The sequence below is a fragment of the Varanus komodoensis genome, unplaced genomic scaffold, assembly GCF_004798865.1.
Source record: "Varanus komodoensis strain SLA01 unplaced genomic scaffold, ASM479886v1 scaffold24, whole genome shotgun sequence".
Classification (NCBI taxonomy): Eukaryota; Metazoa; Chordata; class Lepidosauria; order Squamata; family Varanidae; genus Varanus; species Varanus komodoensis.
The window spans coordinates 17,992,198-18,019,776 of NW_025335641.1; the positions used below are offsets into that span (position 1 = coordinate 17,992,198).

General features: G+C 41.9%; 1 protein-coding gene across 1 annotated transcript in view; it reads left to right on the forward strand.

The window, feature by feature from the left end:
- The first annotated feature begins 833 nt into the window (after positions 1–833).
- The window catches only part of LOC123024502 (complement factor H-related protein 1-like), a 28,829-nt gene continuing 2,083 nt past the window's right edge, over positions 834–27,579 (forward strand). Inside the window, exons 1-6 of the mRNA XM_044432256.1 lie at positions 834–930; positions 1,026–1,208; positions 3,395–3,568; positions 4,821–4,997; positions 6,010–6,186; positions 26,781–26,963. Coding sequence (XP_044288191.1) covers positions 834–930; positions 1,026–1,208; positions 3,395–3,568; positions 4,821–4,997; positions 6,010–6,186; positions 26,781–26,963 — 991 coding nt within the window. The remainder of the gene's footprint in view (positions 931–1,025; positions 1,209–3,394; positions 3,569–4,820; positions 4,998–6,009; positions 6,187–26,780; positions 26,964–27,579) is intronic.

The window sequence follows — 27,579 nt, forward strand, 5'->3', positions numbered from 1 at the left end:
GCACAGACATTTCCCCTTACTTTTGAGGGGGAAAAAAGTGCATCTTATAGAGCGAAAAATACAGTAAATAATTCACATCTTTTGAAACTAAGACCACAATCCTGTGGTCCTTGCAGGAGAAGATACAAGCCTGACCTTTTAACTTTCTATCTCTACTATTTTTACCCTGTTCTTTCTGGTTAGCTGTTTTTATTTACCAAGTATTTAGAAGTCACTTCCAGTCAACAATAGACTTTGCCCATGTTGCAGCAACTTTCTGCTTTTCAAAAGCAAAACAATGGCTCTGATTAAGCTTAAGTGGAGGATCATCTTTGGCTTCCCAGAACTGCTCTTCATACGCCCCTTTTAAAATTCTCATGGAAATTTATCACCTGATACTTTGATATCTTATTGCTTCAAGCCCATTTTGTTAGAAAGCTTTAAATAAATAAAGGATTAAATAAATGTTTCTTATTGCCCCTCATAAATAACATTGGCATTTCAGAGGAGAAATAGTTCATACAGATTTTTGCCTGTCAAATCTTTGATCTAAACCTTTTCTTTCAGAACAGCACTTACAGCAAGCACATACAGAAAGCAGACGGGGCTATTGAATTCATGGAAGTCCCATAGTCTAGGTGGCTGAGTTAATTATGGTCATTGTTAATTAGTTAACCAGATTTATGGAAGATGTTCCTAAAGTAGGAAATGTGACATGTCACTATGAGGAGTCCTGCCTTGTGCTTTTCTTATTTATTTTAGCACCTTGCACTATTGCAAAACAACAGCTAGAGGCAAAAAACTTGTTTTTGTCCGGGAGCCAGAGACATTCTGAAATAGTTCAGACTAATCAAATGCTGCAGTTCATGTGCGAAGAAGGACGTGTGCTTACAGCCCCTGCAGTGCAGAAGTGTCTTGATGGGCACATGGATTTGCCATCGTGTATCTCTGGTAAGCATGCCATTCAAATATACAACGTTTGATAAATAAATTTAGTTCAATAATTTGGCCAAAGTTGTCATCCTTGTTCTTTCCTTATGTACCAGAAAGAGGGAAAAACTGCAGCCACCCACCCACTATTCAAAATGGAGACATTGTTACTTGGTATCAGGAGCAGTACACCTCTGGTTCTTCAGTAGAATTCAAATGCCAAAAATATTATGCTATGGAAGGACATAACAAGTCTTTTTGTGACAATGGGAACTGGACCAAAGTGCCTGCTTGCTTAGGTAAGGCCCAAAATGGCAGTATTTGAATACATGATTTGGACCAATGAATGGCTTTCCTTTGATTGTAACTGTTAATTTTGCTGACAGCAATTCTCTTCTTTATGTGATATGTCTCAGAGTTTGTTTTGCTGTTCTTCTTGGCATCATTAAAAAGCACATGAAAGATGGCAAGGAAAATTTCCAGTTCATAATATGCCTCCAACACATGACCTTTTGATGGAATGAAACTAACCACTATTTTCCCCCATGCAAGACAGAAGGCATAATAATACTGACTTTTCCTGTTGGAGAATTTATGGGATATCATAATCTACTGAAATACTTTCACTATTTCAACATTCTTATATACATGCTAAATAATATTATGTTGTCAGCAAGTTAAAGCTTTGGATCTAACAACCCTAAATACTAATTTTGCTGTATACTACATTTTTTCCTGTTCTCCGATACAGCAGTGTTAATCATGGATACTATCTGACTTATGGATACTAACACAATTATGTATTTTCTCATTACAGAGCCATGCAGGATCTCACTGGCTGAAATGGAAGGCCAGAAGATAGAGCTGAATTCAAATGAGACTGGGTTTCAGAATATGTATGTGCAACGTGGTCATTCTGTTGAGCTCACGTGTAAATCAGGATACTCCCTTGTCACAAATCCTTCTCAGGTTGCCTTTGTGATCCAGTGTGTTGGCAAGCCAATTGTGTTTCCTGAATGCAAAGGTGCCATGGCGCTTTATTTCCAACCATCTGAGACAGAGCTAGTCCTAACAGAATAGAATTCCCAATGGAATGCCACGAGCATCCTAATGCTTTTCTGCAGTTAAATAGCAATTACAACAATGTCGAGAAAGGTGGCTCAAAGGATAGCAGTATCCAAGCATACCACTTGCTTCCACGCAATTTATTCAAAAAGGAACTCTGCAAAGATGCAGAATTTCTATTTGTTTGGGTTTTATTTTTAGAAGTATTCATTCCCCACTGTGTTAGCAGTGGGTTTTGCTAGTATGCAGATGTCTTTGGATGCATTCCTTTGGCATGGAACCTCTTTTTTTGGTAATATATAATTGTGTTACTACTAGAACTACACTAACTAGTCTCTCTGGGCAGATGAAAGTGTGAAATGTCAAACATGACAAACATAATGTGAGAACTTAAACCTGTATATTAAATGTTTATTAAAACATCTATGGGATACATCTAAAGGAAATACAATGGCACAGCAGAGGTATAAGAAAAATACCACCATTATGTTTAAGAACCTTAGTCTGGGAGAATACCATGCCATTCCAGTCCTGAATTTTGTATTAGAATGTTGAAAACTCTGGAAAGATACCAAGACATATACCAAACTGGTTGCTAGGATGAACAAAAGTGTGCCTCTAGTTAATGGTATAGGATATGAAAGCCCCTCTTCTGTTTCTACAGCTAGTTTCTAGGAGCAATTTCACTGGGCAACCCTGCAAAAAGGTTGCCATTCTCAACCAATTCTCACAATTCAGCCTGGCCTGGGAAGAAAGCAGTTGCTCCTCCATGCTGTTTCTGATTACTTGCCAATATCTGCAATTGCAGGCATCTCCTTGCAATTGTCCTCTTACACAACAATTCTATGCCTGTTTACTCAGGAGTCCATTCCATTGTGTCGAATGCAGTTTATTCCATATTAAGTAGATCTTAGGATGCAGCCTTAATTTTGTTTACTTCTCAAAGTGTAGTAGAGCTAGTCATTTCGTTAAATGTGCATAGCTTTGGTCAGAGTCATTATGGATCAACACCCCTTGCTCAATCTAGATTCTGTGCATGCATTCTCTTTTCTTCTTCCTGTGTTATGCTTTTTCTTCTCCCATTTTTCTCCCAACTTGAATCATTGTGACCTTTCCCTTTCCATTCTTTCTTGCTTCATTTGACATTTAGATTGGAGGGTGTGTTGTATGTGTATGCATGCATTGGTGTATATGGTATGCTATACAATCCCCCATACACTTACATCGCTGTGTAATAGGTGCCATTTTTTAAAATCAATTTCCATGAAAAAGGAAGGCCACATCCATCATCCAAGAGGATTTTATCACCAGTTTTTCTATTTGTGTCATACTTTCTGAGTCTTCCTAAAATTATTCATAAATAATGTTTGAATTATTTCCCATAATCTAAGCAGATGTTGTCACCCATCTTTCTTTCTAGAAATTACATGTAATTCCCCAAGTGTGGCTGCTGGTACTTTCAGACCACAAAGAAATGTGTACCAATATGAGGATTTTATTCTTATCACCTGTGACAGCAGTTCTCGGGTAGACAAAGAGCAGCATTTTGCCGAATGCACAAGGAATGGATGGTCACCTGCACCAGAGTGTGGCAGTAAGTGTCATGATTATGGAAGAGTTGGGCAAGCCAATGCTTGTTTGCTTATTTAAAGAGATTCTGCATCACCTGGACCTGCCTCAGGGAGCACTTTTCAGATTGTAATCCTGAGGAAGCTGAGTACATCTGCCCCAGACCATTACAATGGGCATAGCCCATAGTACCTACTCAGTTTAGAGAATTGGCCACTCCTAGTTTGGTACAAGTGAGCAAAGAGTGCACCCTGGAACACAGTTGGCACCCATCTCCAGCATCACACTTTTCAAGGAATCTGTTCAGCCCTATGGGAACTTTTCCTTTGGGAAACCCACTGATCTGATCATTTGAAATTAGCATCCACCATCTACATGTCAAAGCCTATAATTTTGTTAAATTTCAAACCTATGTGATAAAATGCCACAGGTTTAACTCATTAAAAAGTATTGGAAATCAACATTTTTTACCTCTTTATTTTCATTTGCGGACAAGCAAATAACCTATTTCTTTTACATTTTGGTGAAAAGAAATAATGTACTGCATTCATACTTGTTGAGAAAGTCAATCTTTGTTGAGTTAAGCCACCATTCCAATGTTGTGTTGTTGCACAAAGTGATGGGGCACATTCTAGTGCATAGTGAGGGATTTTGCTTTCCTCTTGAAGAATATTTGTATATTATCATGCAAGGCATAAGAGATCTCTAGTGTACACCAACGGGTGAGCCTTATCTTCCTTCTTGAGGCCCCATCCGGGAATGTTGCTCACTCCAGCTACTTCTTCTATGGGAAAAGTTCATTAGCAGCAGAGCAGCACAAGAAAGAAAAACAGACCTTCCGGGGCTGATTGACAACCTGAGTCAGCTGACTGTGAAAGACTCTGACTTGGAGCCACCCAGCATGGTTGGTGACACCCCAGTGGTGATGAAACCCAATGGTGATAAGCCCTTCAGGGGGAGCTGCAAGGGACACCCTCTAACATCTGGCCTTGAGACTGTTCCATATTCTTTATGGGGGGTATTTTTTTTGAACTTCTGGGGGACTTGAATATATGCATCAGAGGAAGGGCATAGGTCAGCTGAGGAAACCAGGTGGAGAACTTACGTTATTTTCATGCATTGGCATCATTCTGTCATCTTCAGAATGTCTGAAAAGCTCAGGCACTGTTATCTTTCTCCCAGGTAAGAAATCAATTGAGAGATAGTTTATCAGGCAAAATGTAGGGAAACCAGAATGTGAATAAAGCCAGTATTCATTTGGTCTTCTCCCCTTCTAGACAGAACCTGCCGTGAGCCACCTACAGTTGCCAATGGTGATATTGTGAAAGGAGCAGCCAACTCTTATCCACCTGGGCACCAAGTGCATTATCAGTGCTATGAAGGATTTGCAATGAAGGGATCAGCCACTGTAACATGTGAGAGGAAGACATGGTCTGAGCCACCAAGGTGTGAAGGTAGGGATTTGTCATTTCAGAGCTGACTTCCAGATCCTTTTGCTCAGTGCTGAAGGCAAGCCTGGGAGAGAGAAAAGAAGAGAAGTAAGAAAGAAAAAGGGAGAAGTAGCATGAATGGGAGGCAACTAGGCCAGAGCATTGCTCAGCCACACATTTGATTTTGGAAATAAAACTGGAGGTGCACTTTGATATTCCATCCAGAAGTCTGTATTTTTAAAATAGTGTTTGCTACCTATCTTTGCCTGCCATGGGAGGGGCCTATCCACAGCCTTCCTGTCTGAGTCGCTGGCAAAGTCTGAGCAATTCATTCTGTAGAATCCCTCTCTTCTCTGTGTGTGTGCATTTGGGCACACATAAGTTTTTAATGCTTACATGCATTTATTTCCTGCAATGCAATGGCTCTTCTGTTGCAGGGTCCTATGTGTCCCAGGACATTGTTTGAGAATCACAGTTCTAGATGATGGATTGTGCAGGTGTCCCAAGAAATCCATGAAATTACAGAACATGAAATCGTGTTTTCCTTCAGATAGTCTCCACATTTCTTGTATTAAAACTCCTATCATCTCCAGTGCTAGCAGGCTGTGGATGATGGGAATTGTAGTTCAACACATCTAGAGGACACCAGACTACCAGGTTTCATTCTCTTAGAAGGAAGAAATAGACTTGGAAATGCCTGCTAAAAATAAAAATTCCACCATAGTAAATGGGGAGTATGAGGATTTGGTAAAGATGCACTGAAGTTTGGCCTAGGAACTCAGATGGCTGGGTGGGAAGGTTGAAACCTTTCCTACCTGCATGGAGCAGTCCTGAACTGGATTGAATAAAGGTTAAAAAACTAGCAAGAATCAGTTGCATGCTATGTATTCACCTGAGAAGCTCGCTATCCATAACAATGAGGCAGGTAAAAAAGGAAAAAAAAAAAAATTCTGTGAGCAATCCAATACTGTGCAGGGTGGTGGGGAGAGCAGATTTTCAGGATGTCCTTCAAATTCTGTTTTATCTGCTATTTCAGATACAACATGTCCTCCTCCACCTGGAATTGCTAATGGGCAGATTAAAGGTCAAAGAAAGCAAAAGTATCTGCATATGGAATGGGTACACTATCTTTGTTTTCCAGGATACCTTCTCACTGGAAATCCTACAGTAAGATGTTTGGACAAGCAATGGACAGAAGCACCAATTTGCAGAGGTATTTGGCATTCACAGTTTTAAATATCTTAAAGGAGGTTATGCTGTGATGTAGCTCCCTTTCTTAGATGAGGTTGCCTTTGCACAGCTGTAAAAACCATTCAGACAGGGGAACAATGTTAAAAACAAATCGAAGCCCCAGCCAATGAACTGAACTGCCAAAACGGTAAGTCCCCATCATCAAAAGGGCCCTTAATCTGTGCTGGGATTCCTGCTTGCCTCCCCAACCCTTTTCTGGCATCCCCACCAAGCTGCCAAACATATCCTGAAAAGAATATGCAGATTTTTTCTATTAACTTTCAGAAGCTTATGAGCACAAAACGGGTATGTTTCTCTTTGTGATGCTATAGGTTTCAGTCATCAGTATTCTCAGCCTGGCATCTCCCTTAAGCCTAAGTCTGCTATTTCAGACCCATTTCCAAATTTATTTATATATTTACATATGTATTCAAAATAAATGGGCAAAAAGGCCTCCCTAGGTGGCTCACATCTTAAAAATATTAAAACAATTAAAAGAATAGCATAGAAAGCAATACACAAATCAATATAAAAAGGTTTACCAGTGCAGACAGATTAGTAGTAGTAGTAGTAGTTGTTGTTGTTGTTATTTTAAAGGTACATCTTCACCTGGTGCCAAGACCAGGATGACAAGGTCTTGTACCAGACGAATTTCCTTAGGGAGGTAGTTCCAAAGATGGGGAGCAGCATTAGAAAAGGCCCTTTGCCTATGTGCCACTCCTTTCTTTCTCTGAGGAATGGCTTTTATAGAAGGGACTCCTGGGCCAACCTTAAGGGGTGGGTAGGTATATATGGGTGTAGATGGTCCTTCAGATAACCAGGCCCCAAGCCATTTAGGACTTTATATGTTAAAACAAACACCTTGAATTGGGCCCAGGCCACAATTCAACCAACCAATGCAATTCTTTCAAAACCGGTGTTATGTGAATCACTCTAGCAGTGCCAGTCACCAACCGAGCATTCCAATTTTGTGCCAGCTGCAATTTCTGTACAGTCTTCAAGGGCAGCTCCACATAGAGCACATTACAATATCTATTTTGGAAGTTACCAGTGCTTGGGTAACTATTTTCAGCCTCCCTCTGTCTAGGTAGGGGCAAAGCTGGTAAATCTGCCTTAGCTGAAGGAAGGCACTCCTGGACAAATTTATTCCATGTACATTCAATTTTCTTCATATCCCCTTCCTGCACTCTCTGCTTTCCTCTTCCTCCATCCTTTTTTAACTAAGGACATAAGAAAATAAGCAAAGTCATGCTAGCTCTGACCAATGATCCACCCAGTGCAACATTCTGGTCTCACTGCGGCGATCTGGCTGCTCCCAGGTTCCCTCAAGCAGGATCCGGGTACCACAGCACTCTCCTGCCCAAGGTCTTGGCAACTGGAGCATGAAGGCATGCTGTCTCAGATCCCTGAGTCAGTTCTTAGTCAGCAAGAGCAATAACCACTGTTAGCCCCTGTTAATTCTTCCAATCACCCCATGAATTTATCTAATCCCCTTTTAAAGCTGTCCTGATATATGATGCGTGAAAAGTACTTGCTTTTATCTGCCCAGAATCACTCACCAGTTTGCTTCCTAGGATGATCTCAGTTCCTAGTATTATGGGACAGGAAGAAAAATGATTCCTCCTCCACCTTCTCTGCACAATGCATAATTTTGTATGCCACACCATATCTCTCTTTACTTATATTGTTTCCTAAGTGAAACAATCACAGCTATTGTAACCTTTCTTCACAGGAGTGATGTTCCAGCCCCTTGATCATTCTAATTTCCCTTTTCTGCACTTTTTCTGACTCTATAATATCCTTTTTATGTGCAATATTCAGAACTGTATGCAACATGTTAAGTGCAGTCAGACCATACATTTGTATTTGTTCTTTAGTAGTTGTATTTTCAATCCCTTTACTAAATATGCCTAACATAGAGTTTACTTTTTTCAAAGCAGCCATGCATTGGATCCACATTTTCACTGAGCTGTCCACCACAACCCCTAGATCTTTTCCTTGGTCTGTCATCACTAGCTCCGATTCCATCAGCTTAAATTTGATGCTGGTATTTTTTCTTCAACATGCATTGCTTCATGCTTGCTTGTACTGAGCCGCATTTGCTATTTTGATGCTCATTCTCCCAGGTTTTCTTGAAACAAAGACACCGTGAAAAGTCAAAATAGTAGTGATTGCTCCTCAGTAAGAGGAGAATCTGCACTTTTCAGGTTACTCTAGAAACTACGCTTGTCACATGGAGACATTGGAACCTTCTCAAAATAGTCTTCTCTGACAACTTTTGTATGGATCCAGTGGAATATAATACATCTGTCACATAAAAGATAGTTCCAAGAATACACAAACATTCTTTCTTCCATGCTTCTCTTTCATTTGACAGGCAACCCATGGATTGATCCATGAAACACACGTTTTTAAGCAACATATGATCTTCAGTAATGCTTGAACACCTGTTTTTAATATTGTCAAATCAAGCTGGAGTTTGTAAAAATATATTTTCACCGCTAGTGTGCACTATTCGCCAATGGATCATGGACCTAATGTGATAAGTCTTACTTCATGGAAGTCACTCCTGCAAAGTTTATCATGGGCAAACTTGTAGCATGATTGTAAACACAGGTCTAGCCCGCTTCTAATATCATTCAGTTAAAAACATTAAAAGTTACAAATGTGACCTTGTAGAAATACTCTGGGAAGAAGTATGGAAGTCTTTGGCTCATACATTACTGAATCTAGAAATTTAGTATTTCTGAATTCTGAAAAAGCACTCTTAATGAGAAAGTGATTGTATATAATTGAAATGGATTATTATTGTCACTATTATTATTACTTGCCTATTCAGAGTTCATCCTCATTAAAACTATAATAACCCTTAATTTGAAGACCCCCCCTACATCCTCCTTTATTGGAAAGTAATTTTTTTAAAAAACCTGCAAAATATTTTAAATGCTTAGGTTGCACCCATACATATTTCCTTCTGGATAAGCCCCAGTCAACACAGAGAGGCTTGCTTCTAAGTTAACAAATGCAGAATGGAATGGCTAATATTTCTTTTTCATATTCTCATACAAGTGATTTCCTTGTTTGGTATAGTGCATCCACACATATGAATATTTGTTGCTAATGTTTTTTGTTGTCGGCTGTGAAACATGTGTTTGCCTGTTGCTGAGTAAAAGTGTAAAGCAGAAAATAAACCTGGGTAAAATGTACTGAGCTAACCTTGACTAGACTCTTCTTATTTTGGCCTTTTCTTTTCTTCCTTCCTGTTAAAGAAGGTAGGTTTACTTTGCAATAGGTGAAACAGGCATAGTCTCAAGAAGACTAGACTATCTCCCATCTGTAGAAGCACTATGGAGGACAGTACGAGACTCCAAAATGAAATTATTTCTAGGAAAGTGCCATCTTCACCCAGACAAGAACTTTTAGAGTGATCTTCAAATGGAACATGAAGTCAGGGAGGCATCCACACAAGGAAGTGTTATAATAATATAATTGTCTCCATATTGACTGGAGAAATGCATGCTTTTCAAGAGGTTAAGTTTCTTGGTGGTCTTGACTGTATCCTTGAACCATTGGCCATGGACTGACCAGAGGAGAGGTAGCCCTGGATTTAATCCTCTGTGGTGTCATCCTGTGTCTAGTATGAGCTGTTGAACCATTTGGAAACAGCCAGCACACAAATAGCAACTTTAATAGAAGTTTCAGTAGAAAATTTCCAAGAAGTCCGCTGCAGGCACATCTGGCTTAAAAAGAAGGAACTCTCTAAAATAAAGGAACTGGTAGAAAGGAAGTTGCAAGGGAAGGTCAAGAAGAGAATTCCCTTCCAAATGCTTGCTCAAAACCACAATCAACAAAAACCATTAATCCAAGAAACCGCCAATCTGTCAGTCGTGCCCAGGTCTATAGTCAGAAAAAAGGAAAGGGAAGTCTTGCTGATACAAGGAAAACAAACGAACATGTGCAAAAGAGATGCCAGCAGGCAATAAGCGATGCCCAAAGCCAATTGCTAATCACATCAGTGCCAACAATAGAGAGCCCTTTTGTTACATAGGAAGCAGGTAATCAGTCAGGGAGGCGATTGGATGCAAAGGGGTTTGTTGTACTGGAAACAAAAAGGAGTTTGCTATTTAGGAATTTACAGATATTGACAAGAGGGGATATTGCCATCCTGGGAAAGTCTTCTACTAAAAAAGGCCAATAGCAAACAGACGTATCTGCATAATTCTGCACTTTAGAAGGACAAAAAAAGAATACTGAATTTTTTAAAGCAACAGAACATTAACATCTGATGTTCAGAAAATTCTTTCTAGGTAGCCATCTGACAAAGTGTATGGGGAGGTGGGGTAGTCAGGGTGGAAACCAGGGAAAAACAGTAAACAGGGCAAACCAGGAACAGTAATGCTATAGCAAGGAGGATATGCTCTGTCCTGCAAAGGCCCCTGGGATACCTACAGGGGATGTGGGGGTGGTCAAGGAGAACAAACCAGGGCAAGCTGCATAGGTCCTGGCCAGCTGTTGAGAGAAATGTAGGTTTGGGATCAAGCAACCAATCCACCATGCATTTTCTCAAGTGTGGCTGACCAAGACATGTTAATTGGCTCATTGTTCAATGCTTCCTCCTTGTTAGCTTTGAAAACCAGGTGGGGGGCTATGATACATTGGCATATATAACTGCCTGTGGGGGTTATGTGTTCTTTTTGTATTCAACAATACTTACGTTGAATAAACAAACATACTTAAAAAAAAGCAACAATACTTATGTGCAAATCTGAGGTTCTTTGTTGATATTCTTTTTTTTTAAGAAAAACTTGCAGTATATTTAAAGGTGCATTTATGCATGCACAATTAGGCCTAATGCTTACTAGCACTAATTAATGCTAGTTCCATGCAATTCTGGTTTTAAAAAAAAGATTCTCTCCATGAACAGATGATGGCATAAACAATGCCTGGCAATCCTTGAGACACAGAAAGAACAAATTGAATAAATCCTGCACAACTCTACCATGCTGTTCTGGGTAGAGACCTGTTCTCCCCTGCAGAGGAAGGCAGGATGTGCTCCAACGGAGCAAAGCTCAGGGAGCCAAGGTTCCATTTAGACGCCAGGAAGCACTTCCTGACAGTTAGGACCCCGAGGGTGTGGAATGGGCTTCCATGAGAGGTCATTGAGGCCCCATTGGTGCGGGTGTTCAAGGATAGGCTGGACATGCACATGGTGGGCATGTCGTGAGCGGAGCTGGCTGGAGCCGGGGGTCAGACTAGATGGCCTGGGAGACCCCTTCTGTCTTGCTCTGTTTCTATGTTGCTATGTTTATGAAGAAAATATGCAAAGAATGGCACTTATTTAATTAAACTGTTCCTATCCTGCCTTTCTTTCCAATTGCTCAAATACCCAAGGTTGCTGACAACCATGGTCAAGAACCAGTTCAATGTTAAACTATCAAAACAAGCGAATAAAACCGCAGCTGACCTAACAGATATTTGAACAAGCCACAGTGGCCTGCAATGATCATGCGAACCAGTTCTCTGTGATGAGCCGTAACAGCGCTTCACAAACAGGGGCTTGAAATGTTTACTTAAAGCATCTTAAGGAATTTCTGAGACAGAACTTAAGTGAGGGGAATGTTGAGCAAACAGCTGAACTGGCTAAGAATAAGAAAGTTTTGGCCACTGAAAGATATTAAAAAGATGAAGCAGCATCTTCAACTGAAAACAAAATCCGACTATGAATTTAAACATCAGAAAACCACATCCCTTACCACACTTTAGCCATATAGCTGAGTGGGTGGGAATCTGTGTAGGGTACTAGCCTATATCCAAACACCTGCCTTTAGCATGGCAGTTCTTTTTAGCTCTTCATTCTTATTGCCAAGCCTTGATCAAATTTCTGCAGGAATGAGGGCAATGGTTTGAATTTAAAAAATACTTGTGTGCAGAACTTGGTTTGACCAGCTTGGAATTGATAGACATCTACAATATCTGTGCATATTCTGGTAGATTAGTATTTCCTCCTCTTCTTCCAGTTTCATAGACCTCAAAGAATCAGTTGATTAAACAAAGATGTGCAGGAAAACTTTCAGAAGCCCATTCACTTCCTCAGAAACCCAAGCATTGTCAAAGCTGTTTTCTGATACATTTTGGGCATGCATCTGAAGTTGGAACATCATTGATTCTTGGAAGGTATGTGCTGGCAGCGATTATGTCACCCAGACTGTCCTATATAGGGACATCAATGCAAAGATACTGAAGCCATCCTAAGACAGTCTCATATTATTGCTTATATATGGAATCCGTTTCATATAATGGCTACACCACCAATATCAAGAGCTATATCAAGAGCTATTTTTGCATGAAACACGGTGAAGCAAAGAGTATGCTGTAACCTGATCTCATCCCCATTTCCTTAAAAACAGAGACACTGGATGATGAATGGGAAAGGTGTGCTACAGACATTTTCATTGAACATATTGTTTCAAAGATATTGCGAATATTTCTTTCATGCTGCCAAATCAAGATCATTTTTTTGGCCATTTTTAGGATTATTTACAATTGCATGATGCAAGAAGACACAAATCATGTAAAAAGAGACAAAAAGTAATTAGGGCTCATCAGCTTCAGGAAAAGAACCATTTAAGATAATAACAGAATATTATTTGGCTATGTTGGTTTTAATCTCTCTGAAGTACTTATGAAAGTAAAAGCCCAGATTTAACCACACCATTCCTGAGAAACATTGCATCTTTCTGAAGAACAACCTTGCACAAGAGGACACAGGTCAAATCCAGATCACTCAGCTCTGCCTTGTACATGACTGTGTGTTTATTTAAAACTAAATTTTAAAGCTTCCATTGTTTATTTCCTCAATTTTTTGGTCCTGTTAGTCTTTTCTTGATTGTTCTGCTTCTCTATTAAAATGTAGATAATCCTACATGACAATTTTGAAACTTTTCAGAGGGTAGTAATTTTCCATCAGTCCCCATTGGTTTGATATGCTCCAATAATATTACTCTGTTGTTGTTGCTAGTTGTGAAGTCGTGTCTGACTCACCGCGACCCTATGAACAACACTCCTCCAGGCCTTCCTGTCCTCCACCATTCCCCGGAGTCCACTTAAGCTCACACCAACTGCTTCAGTGACTCCATCTAGCCACCTCATTCTCTGCCGAGCCCCTTCTTCTTTTGCCATCAATTGTTCCCAGCATTAGGCTCTTCTCCAGTGAGTCCTTCATTACTCTGTACTCCCAAGCAAACTATGAGTGCTGGGAAATGTAGCTAAGTGAGGGAGCCTTGAGATCACCACCAGGGGGATTTTACTTTTGTTTTGAAACATTGAATGATTTTAACATATAACCCTAATGCATGACTGTGTTTAGCATAAGAAAATGGATGGACAAGAAGGTTAATCTATTTTGGCAGCATCGTTTTTCTTCCTCTCCTGTTACTTCCATGAATGTTATAAATAGAATGGGGGAGAAGGAGGAATCTTCAGAAACATCACAGGACAACAGCCAGTGTCAAACAAGACAACCCCGACACCCCTCTCTGAGACTGACACTCAGCAAGGACTGGAACCAGTGAAGAACATGTTTCCAAATCCCATTCCAGAGAAATGCCAAGAAAGTCACCACCTGGTATGGTTGGATGGCATATAAAGACTATGGGAGTTCCAGCAGAACAAAGAGTGACATGCACCCCTGCTCAGTTCAGAGCAGCACTCAACTACCAAGGTGAGCATAACCAGTTCTGGAGGTAGATAAAGGGAATCCCACATCCACTATAAATAATATAAATGTAATCTGAAAGTTAAGAGCTTCTGATATATCGAAAGTCTGGTGAAGGTACCACTCAACCTTCATTTTGCTACCTGTGGCTGCTTTGAATCATAATATAAGGTAAATAGGCCACGTTTTCCACAGATTGCTTCTACCGAACTTGTCTGGTATACCTTTACAGAATTTCAGTGAGACAATTTAGAAGGAAACTTTGCTCTTTCTACACAGTGGCCACATTGTTTCTTTCAGTGGATAGGACACTAACAGTCTTGTTTTATAATTCCTGAAAAAATGACAATCCTTATGAAGCAAAAAGTGAAAAACTAATGCAAGTATGGATATGAAGCAATATAAAAGGGGAACTGGACTTTTCTCTTCACCTGATATTTCTTCTGGTCCATTAAACTAATAACATTCTCCTTAATATTCCCAGGCTTGTTTCCCCCCCTCTTTCTCCAATTAGCCTCTTGTTTCACTGATAGTTGACATCAAACTCAGCACATTCCCATCAGATATGACATTCTGCTGATCTAATGACATTTTGTTATGAAAATCATGCTGTAAAACCACAGAACATTTCAAAGACACCCCCCACACATTAAGTAATCTTTCCTGCTTCCCTGATTTTTATTCCAGCTAAACTCCACGCCCCTCCTGCAATGAAACTGAACTACAGCACAGGACTGAAGTGTGGCACCAGAGAGAAAGGAAGATCTTGACAGTGTCAACTTCTGCCCAGAAGTTAGTAGCTGAAGCTGAAGACTATTCTTTAGGCAGTTTCAGCCCAAAGAATCCTAAAATATTAGAATGGACTCCCTGAGATATGTTGTTCTATTTCTTCTTTGGACATGTTGCCCATCCCAAAAAGGTACGTCATTCAGATTAGGTTTTTTTTTTTTTAAATTGGAAATAGTTGGGTTTTTATTTTGATTAGTATTAGAAAACATTTTATTTCCTGGAAGTCCTTGATCATGTTCAGTCCTCATTTAGCGTTTTTGGGAGGAAGGAAGCCACCATTAAAAAAAAACACCCCTAAAAATCAGCATTCTTTTGTTTCTTGGAATTTGCCTGAGGATGCAAATCTCTCTCTCTCTCTCTCTCTCTCTCTCTCTCTCTCTCTCTCTCTCTCTCTCTCTCTCTCTCTCAATCCCCTCCCCTATATTCCCATTTTGACCCCTGTCCTTCTACACTCAAGCACCTGTGTTTGAGATTAGAAGAAATCATTCCAGAATTCTCTCCTGTGGTTTCCCATATGGATATTGCTTCTTGCATGTTTATATCTATTTCAAGAGGCTCTGTTTCCACAGATCATAGTTCTTGCTTAAATATAATGTGACAAATAATAACCATTCCTGCTTTGCCTCTGAGTGCTTTCCATGTTAAACAGAATTCCCAATCTTGGAGAAACACCAGCAGAGTTTTCATAACAGAGTTGAAAATAACATTATGATCAGGGGGCAAGATTTCCATGATGTACCTTCTAATCTTGATTCATCTTAATGTTGCTTTTGGTGACCAGGTTTAGCAGATTTTAAAAATTAGAATCATGGGGGAAAAAACATACATTTCCATGGTGTAAATGCTTGTTTGATTTACCTTAGTTTAGCTTCTGCTGGAAAAAAACCAAAACATACCTCAGAACTGGAGAAAATATGCCAACAAAGATCATGGTGGAGGAAAAGTACATATCATTTCTTTGTTTATCCATTACTACTTTTATATCTCAACTTTTTTTCATCCTAGGGATTCAAGGCAGCTTACATAATTCTTCTGTTTTCCATGCTATCCTCAAAACTACCCTATAAGTTAGGTTAGGCTGAGTGTTAGTGGTGGGAAGTTATTCATTGATCTTCCTGAGCCGAGTTAAGACTAGGATCCAGATCTCCTGAGTCCCAGTGCAAGTCTGATACTTTCATAAACAGCACTAACACAGTTCATTTTCAGTTGTCAAACATATCCTAATATTTGCTTCCAGCCTTGGATAAACTACTACCTACACTTAAGTGTTGAATCTAGTAGGAATCAAAGAATCATACTCTGCTCCCAAATATTTTAGGGATTTTAGTCCTCTAGTCAGGGGACCTTTTTTGCAATTAGCAAAAGAAATAAAACAGATACAAAACTAAAAATGTCGGAAAATTGTGTTCAGTGTTCATTTTTAAGCAAATTACATTAATTATTACCTTTGTGGAGAAAACAGTTGTTTTGATTTCCCCCAAATCTTGTAATTTTGCTGCTCAAAAATGTGTCCAGAACACATTTTAGAGGCAGTCTCAAACAATTTAAACAAGACTGTTTCTTTGAATATTTGCCAAAAATGGGATGGGACAGTCCAACAATTTAACTCAGGCACCAAAACAGAATAATTTGCCCTTCTGTATATAGGACAAGAGCAATTAAAATACACTGATAAATAACCAGGACTTTCAACACACCCTATTGATAAAATTAGTGTAGAAAGTAAGTTGCTTATCAAATACAAAAACGCAATCCTGCAACTGCAGTGGCATTTGAGCAATAGTATACCCTTGATTGTGTAGTGTCGGGTTATTACCAATGATGATGCTAAATTTAATTCTAGTGTGTGAAGAACCACCTGATGTTGACTTTGGAGAGATCATTATGGATAAAATAACCAATTATGGAGAATACAGAGTACAATACAGGTGTATCCATGGGTATGTGTTGGTGGGTTCTGAATGGATAACATGCAAGGGACAAAAATGGACAGCTCCACCAAAGTGTTTGGGTAAGATACCATCTTTTCTTTTCCTCTCTCACCGCAACTTTTAAACACTGAGGGGTGTAGGATTGCTCAGAAAGCTCAATGCACAAAATAAAAATAAAAATAAAAATAAAAATAAAATAAAAACAGGTCAATGCACCATGGGATTACCGGTTAATGTTTAGGGTAGGTTAGATAATGAATGTTGTTTCGCAGTGCAGAATTTGACGGTGCTTGTTACCTGTACCTCTCACAGTGTCATACAATCTGGACAGCAGATAGAAGCAGATACATCCAAGAAGCCAGGCACCTGGTAATTTTCTCCTATGAATGATAATCAAGGTTCTCTCCATACAAACTACAAGTGCATTTGTTTAGTGGGACAGACAGATGGAGAAGGGAGGTTTCTTGTGTTGTCTTGTTGCTCCAACCAGAGTGGATACTAGACAGTGGAAGATTGAATTATTTTATACCTAGTGCATTTCTCTTTCAGTCCATTTATTGAATGGCAGGCTCCTTGCTACTGGGGGCTCCAATTAGGAAGGAGAATGAGCAAGACTAGAGCAATTGTTTGCAAGAAAGCAGAGAAAGAAGAACTCTGTAACCTTTTAAACAGATTATGAGCCCACTGTGTGAAGTGAAAGGTTGTCACACAAAGAAAGGGCAGGATCTCTTCTCCCCCATCCCATATTGCAGGAGACACAATAATGGGTTCAAGCTACAGGAAGCTGGCTGAACGCAGCTGAACATCAGGAAAAACTTCTGGATCATTACAGCAATATGGGAATGGAACTGATCACCTGGGGAGGTTGTGGACTCTCCTGCACCGGAGGCATTCAAGATGCAGCTAGACAACCATCCAAGAGGTCTGGTTTAACTTAAGAGTCCTGCATTGAGCAGGGGGTTGGACCAAATAGTATTCTTGACCCTTTCCAACTCCCCTATTCTATGATTCTAAAAAATGTTCGGTATGCAAAATAAAAGGGATAGCTGGCATGTGAAATTACAGCAATGATTCTCCCAGAAAACTTCTTGAAATGTTGAGATTGACAGTGCCCTGCAAGCAAGTTATCAGGGCAACTTATCATAGTATTGTAAGTAAAAGAGGAAATGAAAGCCATAAGAAATCGGAGTAATCCAAACCACCCACCGATTACACCAGAAGTCTTAGGAAAAAATAAATATTTTAATGCTTTGATATCAGGAGCTGATATGGATCATCTAATAGCAGTATGTCTAAGAGATCTAGAGTTGCAAGGTAAGTTACCTGTTTGGGTAGATGCAGTTTTTTAAGTTTTTGGAAGATGGGTAGAAGAAAGTGCATTTCTTCCTTTTTTCTGGCCACTCAGCCTTAACAGGAGGTATCACCCTTGCACATCTGGAGGAGGACTACCAACCTCCACATCTGCAACATCCAGGAAGAAGATCATGTGCAGCTCGAGTGAGGTTGGCTAACAGATAGTGAAACCTGGGGGAAACTCATATGAATCTTGGTTAAGATATTGATATGTAACATGACTTCATTTGTCAATCACCAATATATGTAATTATTTCCAGGAGCGCAAGACAAGACAGTCCGAATTCAGACAGGGTAGTATGCAAAATTTGAAAGACTGAACCGCAGATAGGGTTAACAATGGCTTATTATTTTATGGTAACATCCACAATTTTGAAGCTCTTTCCAAGAGAAATAATGAGAATAGATGAAGTGTGTGTATGTGTGTGTGTGTGATGTACATTATTTTTCTAAGAAATGACATCTCAATGGGATCAAGATTTTGCACATTTCTTATGAATGAGGAACAAAAATTGCTCCATCTCTAAAATAACTAAAGTGATGCAACCGAGTATTGTTTTTCACTGCAATTGGCAGATCCAACAGGGTGCTTATGTCTCCATCAGTTCTTTGAACTAGACCCTATATAGTAGCTGTAATGAAAACTACCTGGCTTTTTCTCCTTAGAACCCTGTGTCATCAGAAAGAAGCAGCTGGATGCCAAGCACCTGCTTTTGGCTCATGGCAGGAGCCAGTCACACATGGTTCAACATAACAGCACACTGGAATTCCTGTGCAGGGAAGGGTATGTTGTCTCAACACCTTCAGTCAGGAAGTGTGTTGATGGGCACATGGATCTGCCATCATGTATCTCAGGTTAGTCTGCTTTCAGTTCCAACAAATTTATCTCTGGTTATTCAAATCCTCCAACTGGAATTCCTTCCTCAGCTGTTCTCGACATGTCTGATCCTCTTAAAAAACAGTCAGACTGTAGAATAACTCCCGGCTCACTCTGATTTTCTGCATGCTCTCTCCGTTCTTGGCTTACTTTCCTCCCCGCTGTTGGTACTTGATGAAAATAAAGGGAAGCAATAGCAGGTGTGGGGTTTTGTGTGACTGTTCGTTATGCATCGAGTAGTGTGGTCCACGTAGTACTGCCGCTGAATGGCACATGACTGTTGCTCCATTTCAGGGAAAGGCCCAGTAGATTCCTAAAGCAGGTAGAGCAGGATTTTGCAAAAGGAATTGTGGGCACACCCTACCTGCAATCCCCAAATCCAGATCCTGCCCACTGTGTGGTTGGAAGCAGGATTACATGCTCCATACTGACCCCAAACTAGGGCCCCAATCCACAATAGCCCCTCATGAACCTACTCTAGCATGTAAATGCCAGCTATCTGTGCACATTGATATCAATATCCATTAATATTCAGAAGTGGCTGACAGTCTAGCTTTCAGTTCACACTTGAAAGGCACTATCCATGATTCTGAACCTATTTGAGGCTAGAGTTCAGCACCATGAACAGCTCCATAGAAGTTCAGACTAAAACTCAGAGTGGATGCACCACCACAGGGGTGTCGGATTCACCAGTTTTCGTTGTCTCCACACTGTTTTTCCAGAGCACAGTATGTGGCATTCAATATACAGACAAAAGTTGTTAATAGTGGAGAAGGGGGATAGGTCTTTTTAGTTCAGATAGATTGCAAGACTCATTTATTGTGCCATCCTATGAGTGTTTAGACAGAGAAATGCCTAGAACTCCCATCATGCTCCAACCAGTCATGAATGGCTGGAGCATGCTGGGAGTTGTAGGCCTTTCTTGCATATGATTGCAACCCATCTGTGTGGACTACTAGAGCTGTGATGGAGCAGTGCATATGACCTCCTCCCTCTCCTCCCTAAGCATTTCTAGATAACTAGTGTGTGGATGGGGATGCACATCAGGACCATGAGTGGCTGGCAATATCTTTTCATGAGGAGCTGGTGGACTTTTTGAGTTTAGGCACAGGACTTGGACATGCTGATTCTGCTCCTTCCATTTGCAGCGAGAAGCATGAGGAAGGGGGTAGGAATGCTTTCTTCACCGTGCTGCCTCCAGAACCACCTTGCACATTTTTCTAGAGACTCTTCCAATTCTCCAAATCAGGCTTTGGCCTCATAGAGGACTTCAAGGAATAGGACAACTGGCAAAAATAAACACTCTCCTTCCACCACAAAAGATCCAGCTTGTGCAGGTGTCCTCCGTGTAATGAATTATCTGCATAATGCCTGTATTAAGTTTTCACCTGTGGGTCTTAATCTGGAAAGTGATGACTGTACAGAAATAAAGATGGAAACAGGTCCTCATTATTAAATATTAGCCATAACTTCATGGTCTTTGCCACATCTGCAAGATGGGCTGTGTGGGAAGCATGTAGAACAGCCAGATGTTCTGATAATAAGTCACTGTATTTCTTTGTTACATTGATATCCTGCAAAAAACCCAGGGCAGCCTAGATGATCCTTCTCCTCCATCTTATCCTCACAACCAGTGACTGGTACAAAGCCACCCAGTGAGTTTCATGGCCAAGTGAGGACTTGAACTGAGATCTCCAAGTCCCAGTCCAGCACTTGAACCTTGATGCTACCATGGCTCTTCGCCTAACCTACATCACTTATTCAAGTCCTCTTTACTCATAAGAAGAAATGTAGGGGTTCAAGCATACTCCCTCCCGATCTGTGGCTGCTGCTAAATATCAACTTTTGTGTCATACCCAAGTCATCTTTGCTTTTCCTTCTTATTCTTTCTCACTGATCATTAGAAAGAGGAAGAAACTGTAGCCGTTCACCCACTATTGAGAATGGGGTTATGATCACTTTCTATCAGAAGCAGTATACCTCTGGCTCTTCAGTTGAATTCAGGTGCCAAGGATCTTACGTCATGGAAGGATACAGCAGATCTTTTTGCGACAATGGGAGCTGGACAAAACTGCCCATTTGCTTAGGTAAGAACAAAGTGAGTAGTGCTGATCTAAAATACCACTGGGAAGAAATGAACTGCTTTCTTATGCTTTACAATTTAAAACAGCTTAGTCTGTTGGCATGCATAGGGCCAACTCATTCAATAATGAGTTTCAATAATTAGCTGTTCCCCTTTGATGCCTTTTTTGGGCTGGGATCTCAGTATTCTTCATTCCTGCTGTAGCTTGCCTGCCAAAATGTCTGGGAGTTTCACATCAAAGCAACAGGAGATACCCTAATGTGTTCCTTGAGAAAGCGGGGAAGAAGAGTAGCAAGCTTGCAATCCAGGAGGAAAGGACCTGGATCACTCATTTGCTTGGATTCCTCACCTTCCCTTTTCAGCACATTGCACTGGCAGTCCAGGAGAGAGTGCATCAGCCCACTGCATTTCATGACTAGGAAAGAGCTAAGAGGCTGGATGAAAGTGAGGGGTCCAAGGATGGGAGGTTAAACCTCCCTGTACTGCCTAGCGTGTTTCTGTGATCCCATTCTGTGTGTATCCATCTATTGATCTGTCAGCCATCCACCTTTCTCTCTGATGTATGGTATGAATGATAAACAGTTGTGTGTGTGAATGGTGTGTGCAGGACAGAGTATGTGCGTGAGAGAGCACATGGGAATTCGTTGCTGCCAACCTTCAGTCTTCAGCAGATTTCCCAGAGGGGAAGTGGCTGAGAGGAGATACCTATGCATGCTGAGTATTTGTATCCTCTCTGCAGTAACTTTCCAGTTCTATCTACTCTATCCACTTCACTACCACTTAGCTTACAACATGGACTCCTGAGAGGTATAGTTTAGTAAGGAGCTTGGTGTTTTCTGTTTAAAAATACATTAGAATTTCAAACCAGTGTGGTCTGAGCAGTCCTCAATTGTTATTTTCAACTCTTCTATGAGCCCATCTTCATATTTCTAGCATGGCAATGAGTGGAGCTGAGAACATCTTAAAGAAAGACCCTCTTCTCTTCTCTTCTCTTCTCTTCTCTTCTCTTCTCTTCTCTTCTCTTCCAGCACCCTGTAAAATCTCACTGGCTGAAATAGAAAATTGGAATCTAGAGGTGAGGTCAGAGGAGAAAGGATCGGATAATGTATATGTGCGACGTGGTGATTCTGTTGAGCTTGCCTGTAAACCAGGATATGACCCTGCAACAAATTCTTCTGAATCTGCTTTTGTAATCCACTGTAATGGAAAACCAATTGTGTATCCTGAATGCAAAGGTAACTCAAGCTGGGATGAAGCAAATATAATGAAAGTAATGAAAATTTACTGGAACATTGCATACTTTTCAAACAAAGAAAACATACACAGAATGCTTTTATTTGCTGATCCTTCTCAGTTGGTGCGGGTGTTTGGAGGGAGGCAATATTTGGTCATGACAGACCATTAGAATTAAAAAGAAGTCTTCTCCAACACTTTGTCTTGATGGGCTGTATCCAGAGCCAGTCTTATGTTCAATTTTATGTTCAGAGGCTCTTTTGTTGCAGCAGGAGTCCACATTGCTAGGGCTCATACTAGAGCGGGTGGATGCTGAAATGAAAAGCATTCGCCTCTGTCTCTCCTCAGTGCCACCTAGAAATAAAAGGTGTTCCAGCACACTTTTGTAGTTGAATTCCCTCCATCTCTAAGCAGCAGACAATTTTGTGGAGAGGGAGAGGAGGATCTTGCAATGAATGCAGAACTGGCCCACGTCTGAAATCTTGTGGGCTGCAGTGCTCCTCAGGAAGTGTTCTGGGGCCAGAAAAGCGCTGCACAAGCTGAGCCAGGCCTGAGTTTCTGCAGCAAAGCTGGTGCTGGGTACCAGTGAGGTTTCTGTGAAGTGCAGCACTCCGTGGGTCCGAGGGGAGCATTGCCCATAAGTGCCCTCCCTCTTGGCCTTTCAAGCTGTGCTTGCTTCCTCTGGAGAAAAGTGAGCTGCCACCTGGTGGATCTGCTAGGGGGTACCCAAAGCTATTTGGGGGCAGAGCACGGCCCATGTCTGTCATTCCCCATCCTGTCTGAGGCCAATCTCATCTGTGATTCCGGCTTTCTTCATCTTAGCTCTGCCTTGCATCTTTCTCATCTGCTCAGTCCTGAGTGCTGTAAAATCATCCCCTCTCCCACAGACTGCATAATAATGGGAGTGACCCCTAAAGAAAGGCTGGGGAAGGAATTTGCTGCCAGGTTAATTGCTGAGTATTGGTATTTCTCCGTAGAAATTGTGTGTCTCCCTCCACGAGTACCTAATGGGAAAGTCCGTCCAATGCAGAGTCAGTACAGATTGGATGAGCCAATTGAAGTACAGTGTGATGCTGGTTATAGGAGCAGAGGGCCAATTTCCAAGTGCACCGAGAGTGGCTGGTCTCCTCCTCCATTGTGCAAGAGTAAGTATGGTGCAACGTGGTATCCTGCAAAAGCAGGGATTGGACGCGATGGCCTTCATGGCCCCTTCCAACTCCACTGTTCTATGATTCTAAGTACCTTTTGCTTTGCTATGACACAACAATCTTAAGGCAAATGCAGCCAGCACTGTAGCTTAAGAGTGAAATGCATGTATCGTAACCCACGGGATGGCTGTGGAGGAAGGCCACGCTTCTGTAATTCACACTCCTATATGGAATAGGTCAGGGGGCTGAGGGCAGTGCAGCAGCTGTCCCTTTGAGGACTTCTCTGCCAGGGGGATGGCCTGAAATGGTGAAATGTTGTTTCCAAGTATAGGATGTTTCTCTTTGCTACAGTCATTCTGTTGGGAACCTGAGATATAGTTTGTCCAGGATATCCAGAAATGGCAGTGAGGACCACACCTTTCACATGGGCATTTAGTCCATGAGCTAAGAGGAATCTAACAAATAAACTCGCAGTGAGATTTCAGGGCAGTGGGGTGCAATCCCTTGCAGGGACAAAGCACCAACCATATGCAAAAACAGGGCCTGGTAGGTAAGCAAGAAGATCCAACCAATTGCATTAGAGTGGACAAAAAGTGGCATCTTTGTGAGGTTACACATTTGATTAGATGTGAGGAACTGTCACCTATGAGCAGGGCCCTGATCCGCCCCCCATACCGCACTTCCTTGGCTGCCTCCGCCCCTTCCTGTGCTCCCCGAGAACCTGCTGTGTATACCTGAAGCTCAGGAAGATCCAAGCTGCCATCTTGGAGGTGGTAAGCTGTGCTCCAGTTGCTGGACAAATGGCCTTTATGACCAACAGAAGACACTCATGTACCAAGACGAACATCCTGCTAGGACCAAAGGGTCATCCATATTGCCATGTTTCCTTCAAGTAGTCTCATCATGCCTTCCCAGCAGGAAAGGCTGAAGAACCCTTGAGCCAGGATCTGGCCTGCCTCTGGAGCAACTGCCTGCTCCGTCATTGCTCCCCGCTGAGTGCGGCAGGACCTGAAAGGGCTGGAAAGGGTACTTGCTTGGAACTTATCAACCTTTGCATGCACACATTCTGAGCATTGGCCAGGCATTGATGAAGTCCCTCTTAGGGTGAAGAGCAGGTTGCATCTCTGACCGGTTGTGGGGGATCCTTCAATGCACTCGAGAAACACTTGATATTCACTCTAGAGAGATAGCTGGACGTGGCTGGTTTCCCTGATCACTGGGTGGCATCCACCAGCACCAGCAGCACTGATCTTATCCGAGTGGCTCATAATTCAGTTGAAGGTGGGCTCTATCCACACACAGACTTTGGGACAACAGGGGTATAAAAGCAGGGAAATTCACATTTGCTCAATTAGTTTTCCTAGACTTTTCTTTCCAAATCTAATTTTCTACTGCCAGAACTAGGGTATTGCAAAACAAATTATTGTGCAGTGTTGAAATATGGAAGAATGCAGGAAGGGGAGCAGGCAGCTTCAAAATCTAGTGGTCACCATTTTCTCCATTTCTGCCAACCAGGGCACACCACAGTGAGCCATGGTTGCATTTTAACTTTTTCCTTTCCCCAAAGCTCAGGGAAAATGGAAGCAGAACAAATGCATAAGGCCTGGAAGGCATGTTGCCCCAGACATCTCCTTTTTAGGACTGTAGATCATATTCCTCTGTGGCTACACTTGGGACCTCCATGAAACAAGCAAGCCCTAAGAAAGATGAAGAAAGCTCTGTTGAGTGCCCCCTCATCCAGTATTCTCCATGTTTAACTCAACCCTCCAGTCACTGGGCTAGGCAACCTGCAGGCATGGGGCAACTCATCGGAGGACCACTCTCCTGATCCAGGAATGCTCAGCTGCTTCATAAGGCAATACAGGGCCAGGAAAAGGGCCCAGGCACCCCTGGGTTTGGCCCTGGAAGACTCTAGCAAAGAGCAGGTGCATGGGGGGAATGTTGTGAGCGAGCAACATTTGAGACACCGCACTGTATCAGTTGAGATGTCTGCTAAGGCATTAGCTTTAGCTTCCTGACTTTGTGGGGCTTGAACCGTATGGCATAGTTTCCCCCGGGCTTTTTCAATCTATATAAAGGACAATGCATGTTCATCTCTAATGCCATCACCCAAACCCTGGTGAAAGCCTGGCTGGCCTGAGGTGCTTTATGAGCCTCCCCGAGGGAAGCGGGAGGGGTTCACACAGCATGCGAAGCCCCTGCCCCATCACTTAGCAAGCCTTGCAACCCAGTCCTGGAAAGTCTCCCCATGAATTCCTCCTATCCTTTCTTATGGCCATCAAGATTGGTGGCAGCGAATTCCACCCTTTGCCCGCATGTTCTATCAGATAAGCAGTGTGTATCCTTATGGGGGTGGAGGGGGCAGAGAATGTTATTTCCAGAGTTAAATACGTTGTGTTTGTATGATTAGGAATGTCCCGTTCCAATCCACTTTAGTTTGCTTTAGTGTATTAGTGAGTGGTCTTCATGTCTTCTCCATGCAAAGAAAGAAAGAAAGAAAGAAAGAAAGAAAGAAAGAAAGAAAGAAAGAAAGAAAGAACAAATGAACACAAAATCCCCCAGTTATTTGTCTTGGATTATGGCACTGGATGAACCACACAGCTCCAAGTAACTTCCTCTGCAATCATGTGAACGGGTTGGGTGAGGGAGGATTGGGGCCTGGATGGGGGGGGGGGCACTGTTCCCTGTGGGTGTGATTCAGGTAATTTCAGCACTGCTCTTACCAACCACACTGTCTTGTGAGAATTTCCCAACTGTGGGAAGAATATAGAAGAGAGTGATAGACCAGGACAGAGAAAGATAAAAGAGAAGGGAAGATCGTTATTGAACATTTTGAATGGAGAAATGCCATGATGTTGCCTCCTTTCTTAGCTGCTGTTGCTCCAGCACCCCGAGCAGCGTTGCTTGCCTGCCGGATCCTGGCCAATGGGCCAGAAACACTGAAAGAAAGCTTGGCCTGGCCCTAGAAGTGAACCCAAGAACCGGGCAAGGGGAGGGGATGGACAGAGCAGTTCAGGGAGCAGCTTGGAAGGAAAGATGCTCACCTTCCAGGATAATCTTCTCCAGAGTCTGCTCTCAAACTGAATTCTGCTCCATGCTGGGAGGATTTTGAAAGGCTGGCAGGAATCAGGTACATCCCTTTGGCAAACAGGAGCACAAAGTGCAGGGGCCTCCCCAACCTCGGTAGTCACACCCAGGAAGCTGCTATTGATTTAGTCAGTGGCCCCTTTGAGGTACCAGGAAATTGGTGAAGCAGTATCATCCATGCCTGAAAGACAACAGAAATGGCAACTTATTTTCTGCCATACATTCCTCAAAACCATCTGTAATATGTTATTTTTTGTTGTTGTTTTGTTGTTTGCCTTTTTAATTCACCTCTAAAGGGGGGGGGGGAGTGCTAATTGAATGTCATCTAATGGATTCTTTTTCTAATTAATGCTTCACTGTAGATGCTGAAGGAAAATGTCCTCTCCCACCTCTCATAGAAAATGGAGATATTGTGAACATTCCAAAAACAGAATATCTGCCAGGAGAATCTGTACAATATCAATGCCAAAATTTCTACAAAATGGAAGGGTCTCCAACGGTAACTTGTAACAATGGCGATTGGTCAGCTGAACCAAGATGCCTAGGTACTGAAAACAGCTCCTGTGCTTTGTTCTTTATTCTGTTGAAGAAAATTCTCAATCTAGCAATGCATGAATTTGCACTTTGTGCCATGCATGTGGCGTCATCTGAGAAACATTTACATGTGATGGATTATTATGCACCCTTCATTCCCATAGAGTTCCCCTTCTGGGTAGAGAGGCTGCCCTTGCATGGGGCAAGGTGAGCCGCCAGTAAAGGTAGCATCCTGTGACAAATCCCATGTGGGTGAATGAGAGCCATGCCTGAGCTCTTGTTCTGCACAAATCTTTTCCCCAGCCAAAGCAACGTTCCGCTCCATCACAGCAGCTCAGCGACCTTTCGCTCAATCACCTCTTCCTGTAAGCAGCTACAGGGTTGCTGAACATCCTTTGGTCCCATGCATGACATGAGTGCAGGAATGGACTGCTCAGGAGGACTCAAAGTCTTCCTTTTAGCATATTGAATGAAAATAAGGCTTTCTCTCTATGGTGGTGTCTGTATAAAGTTCGACCCATTGTTGCAATGGAAACGCATGACCTGTGGCGGAGCCCACATTCCCCTTCTTTCTGCTGCGTGGCCTCAAGCGCAAGTGCAGTGGCCCCACCGTCCCTCGGCGCAGCT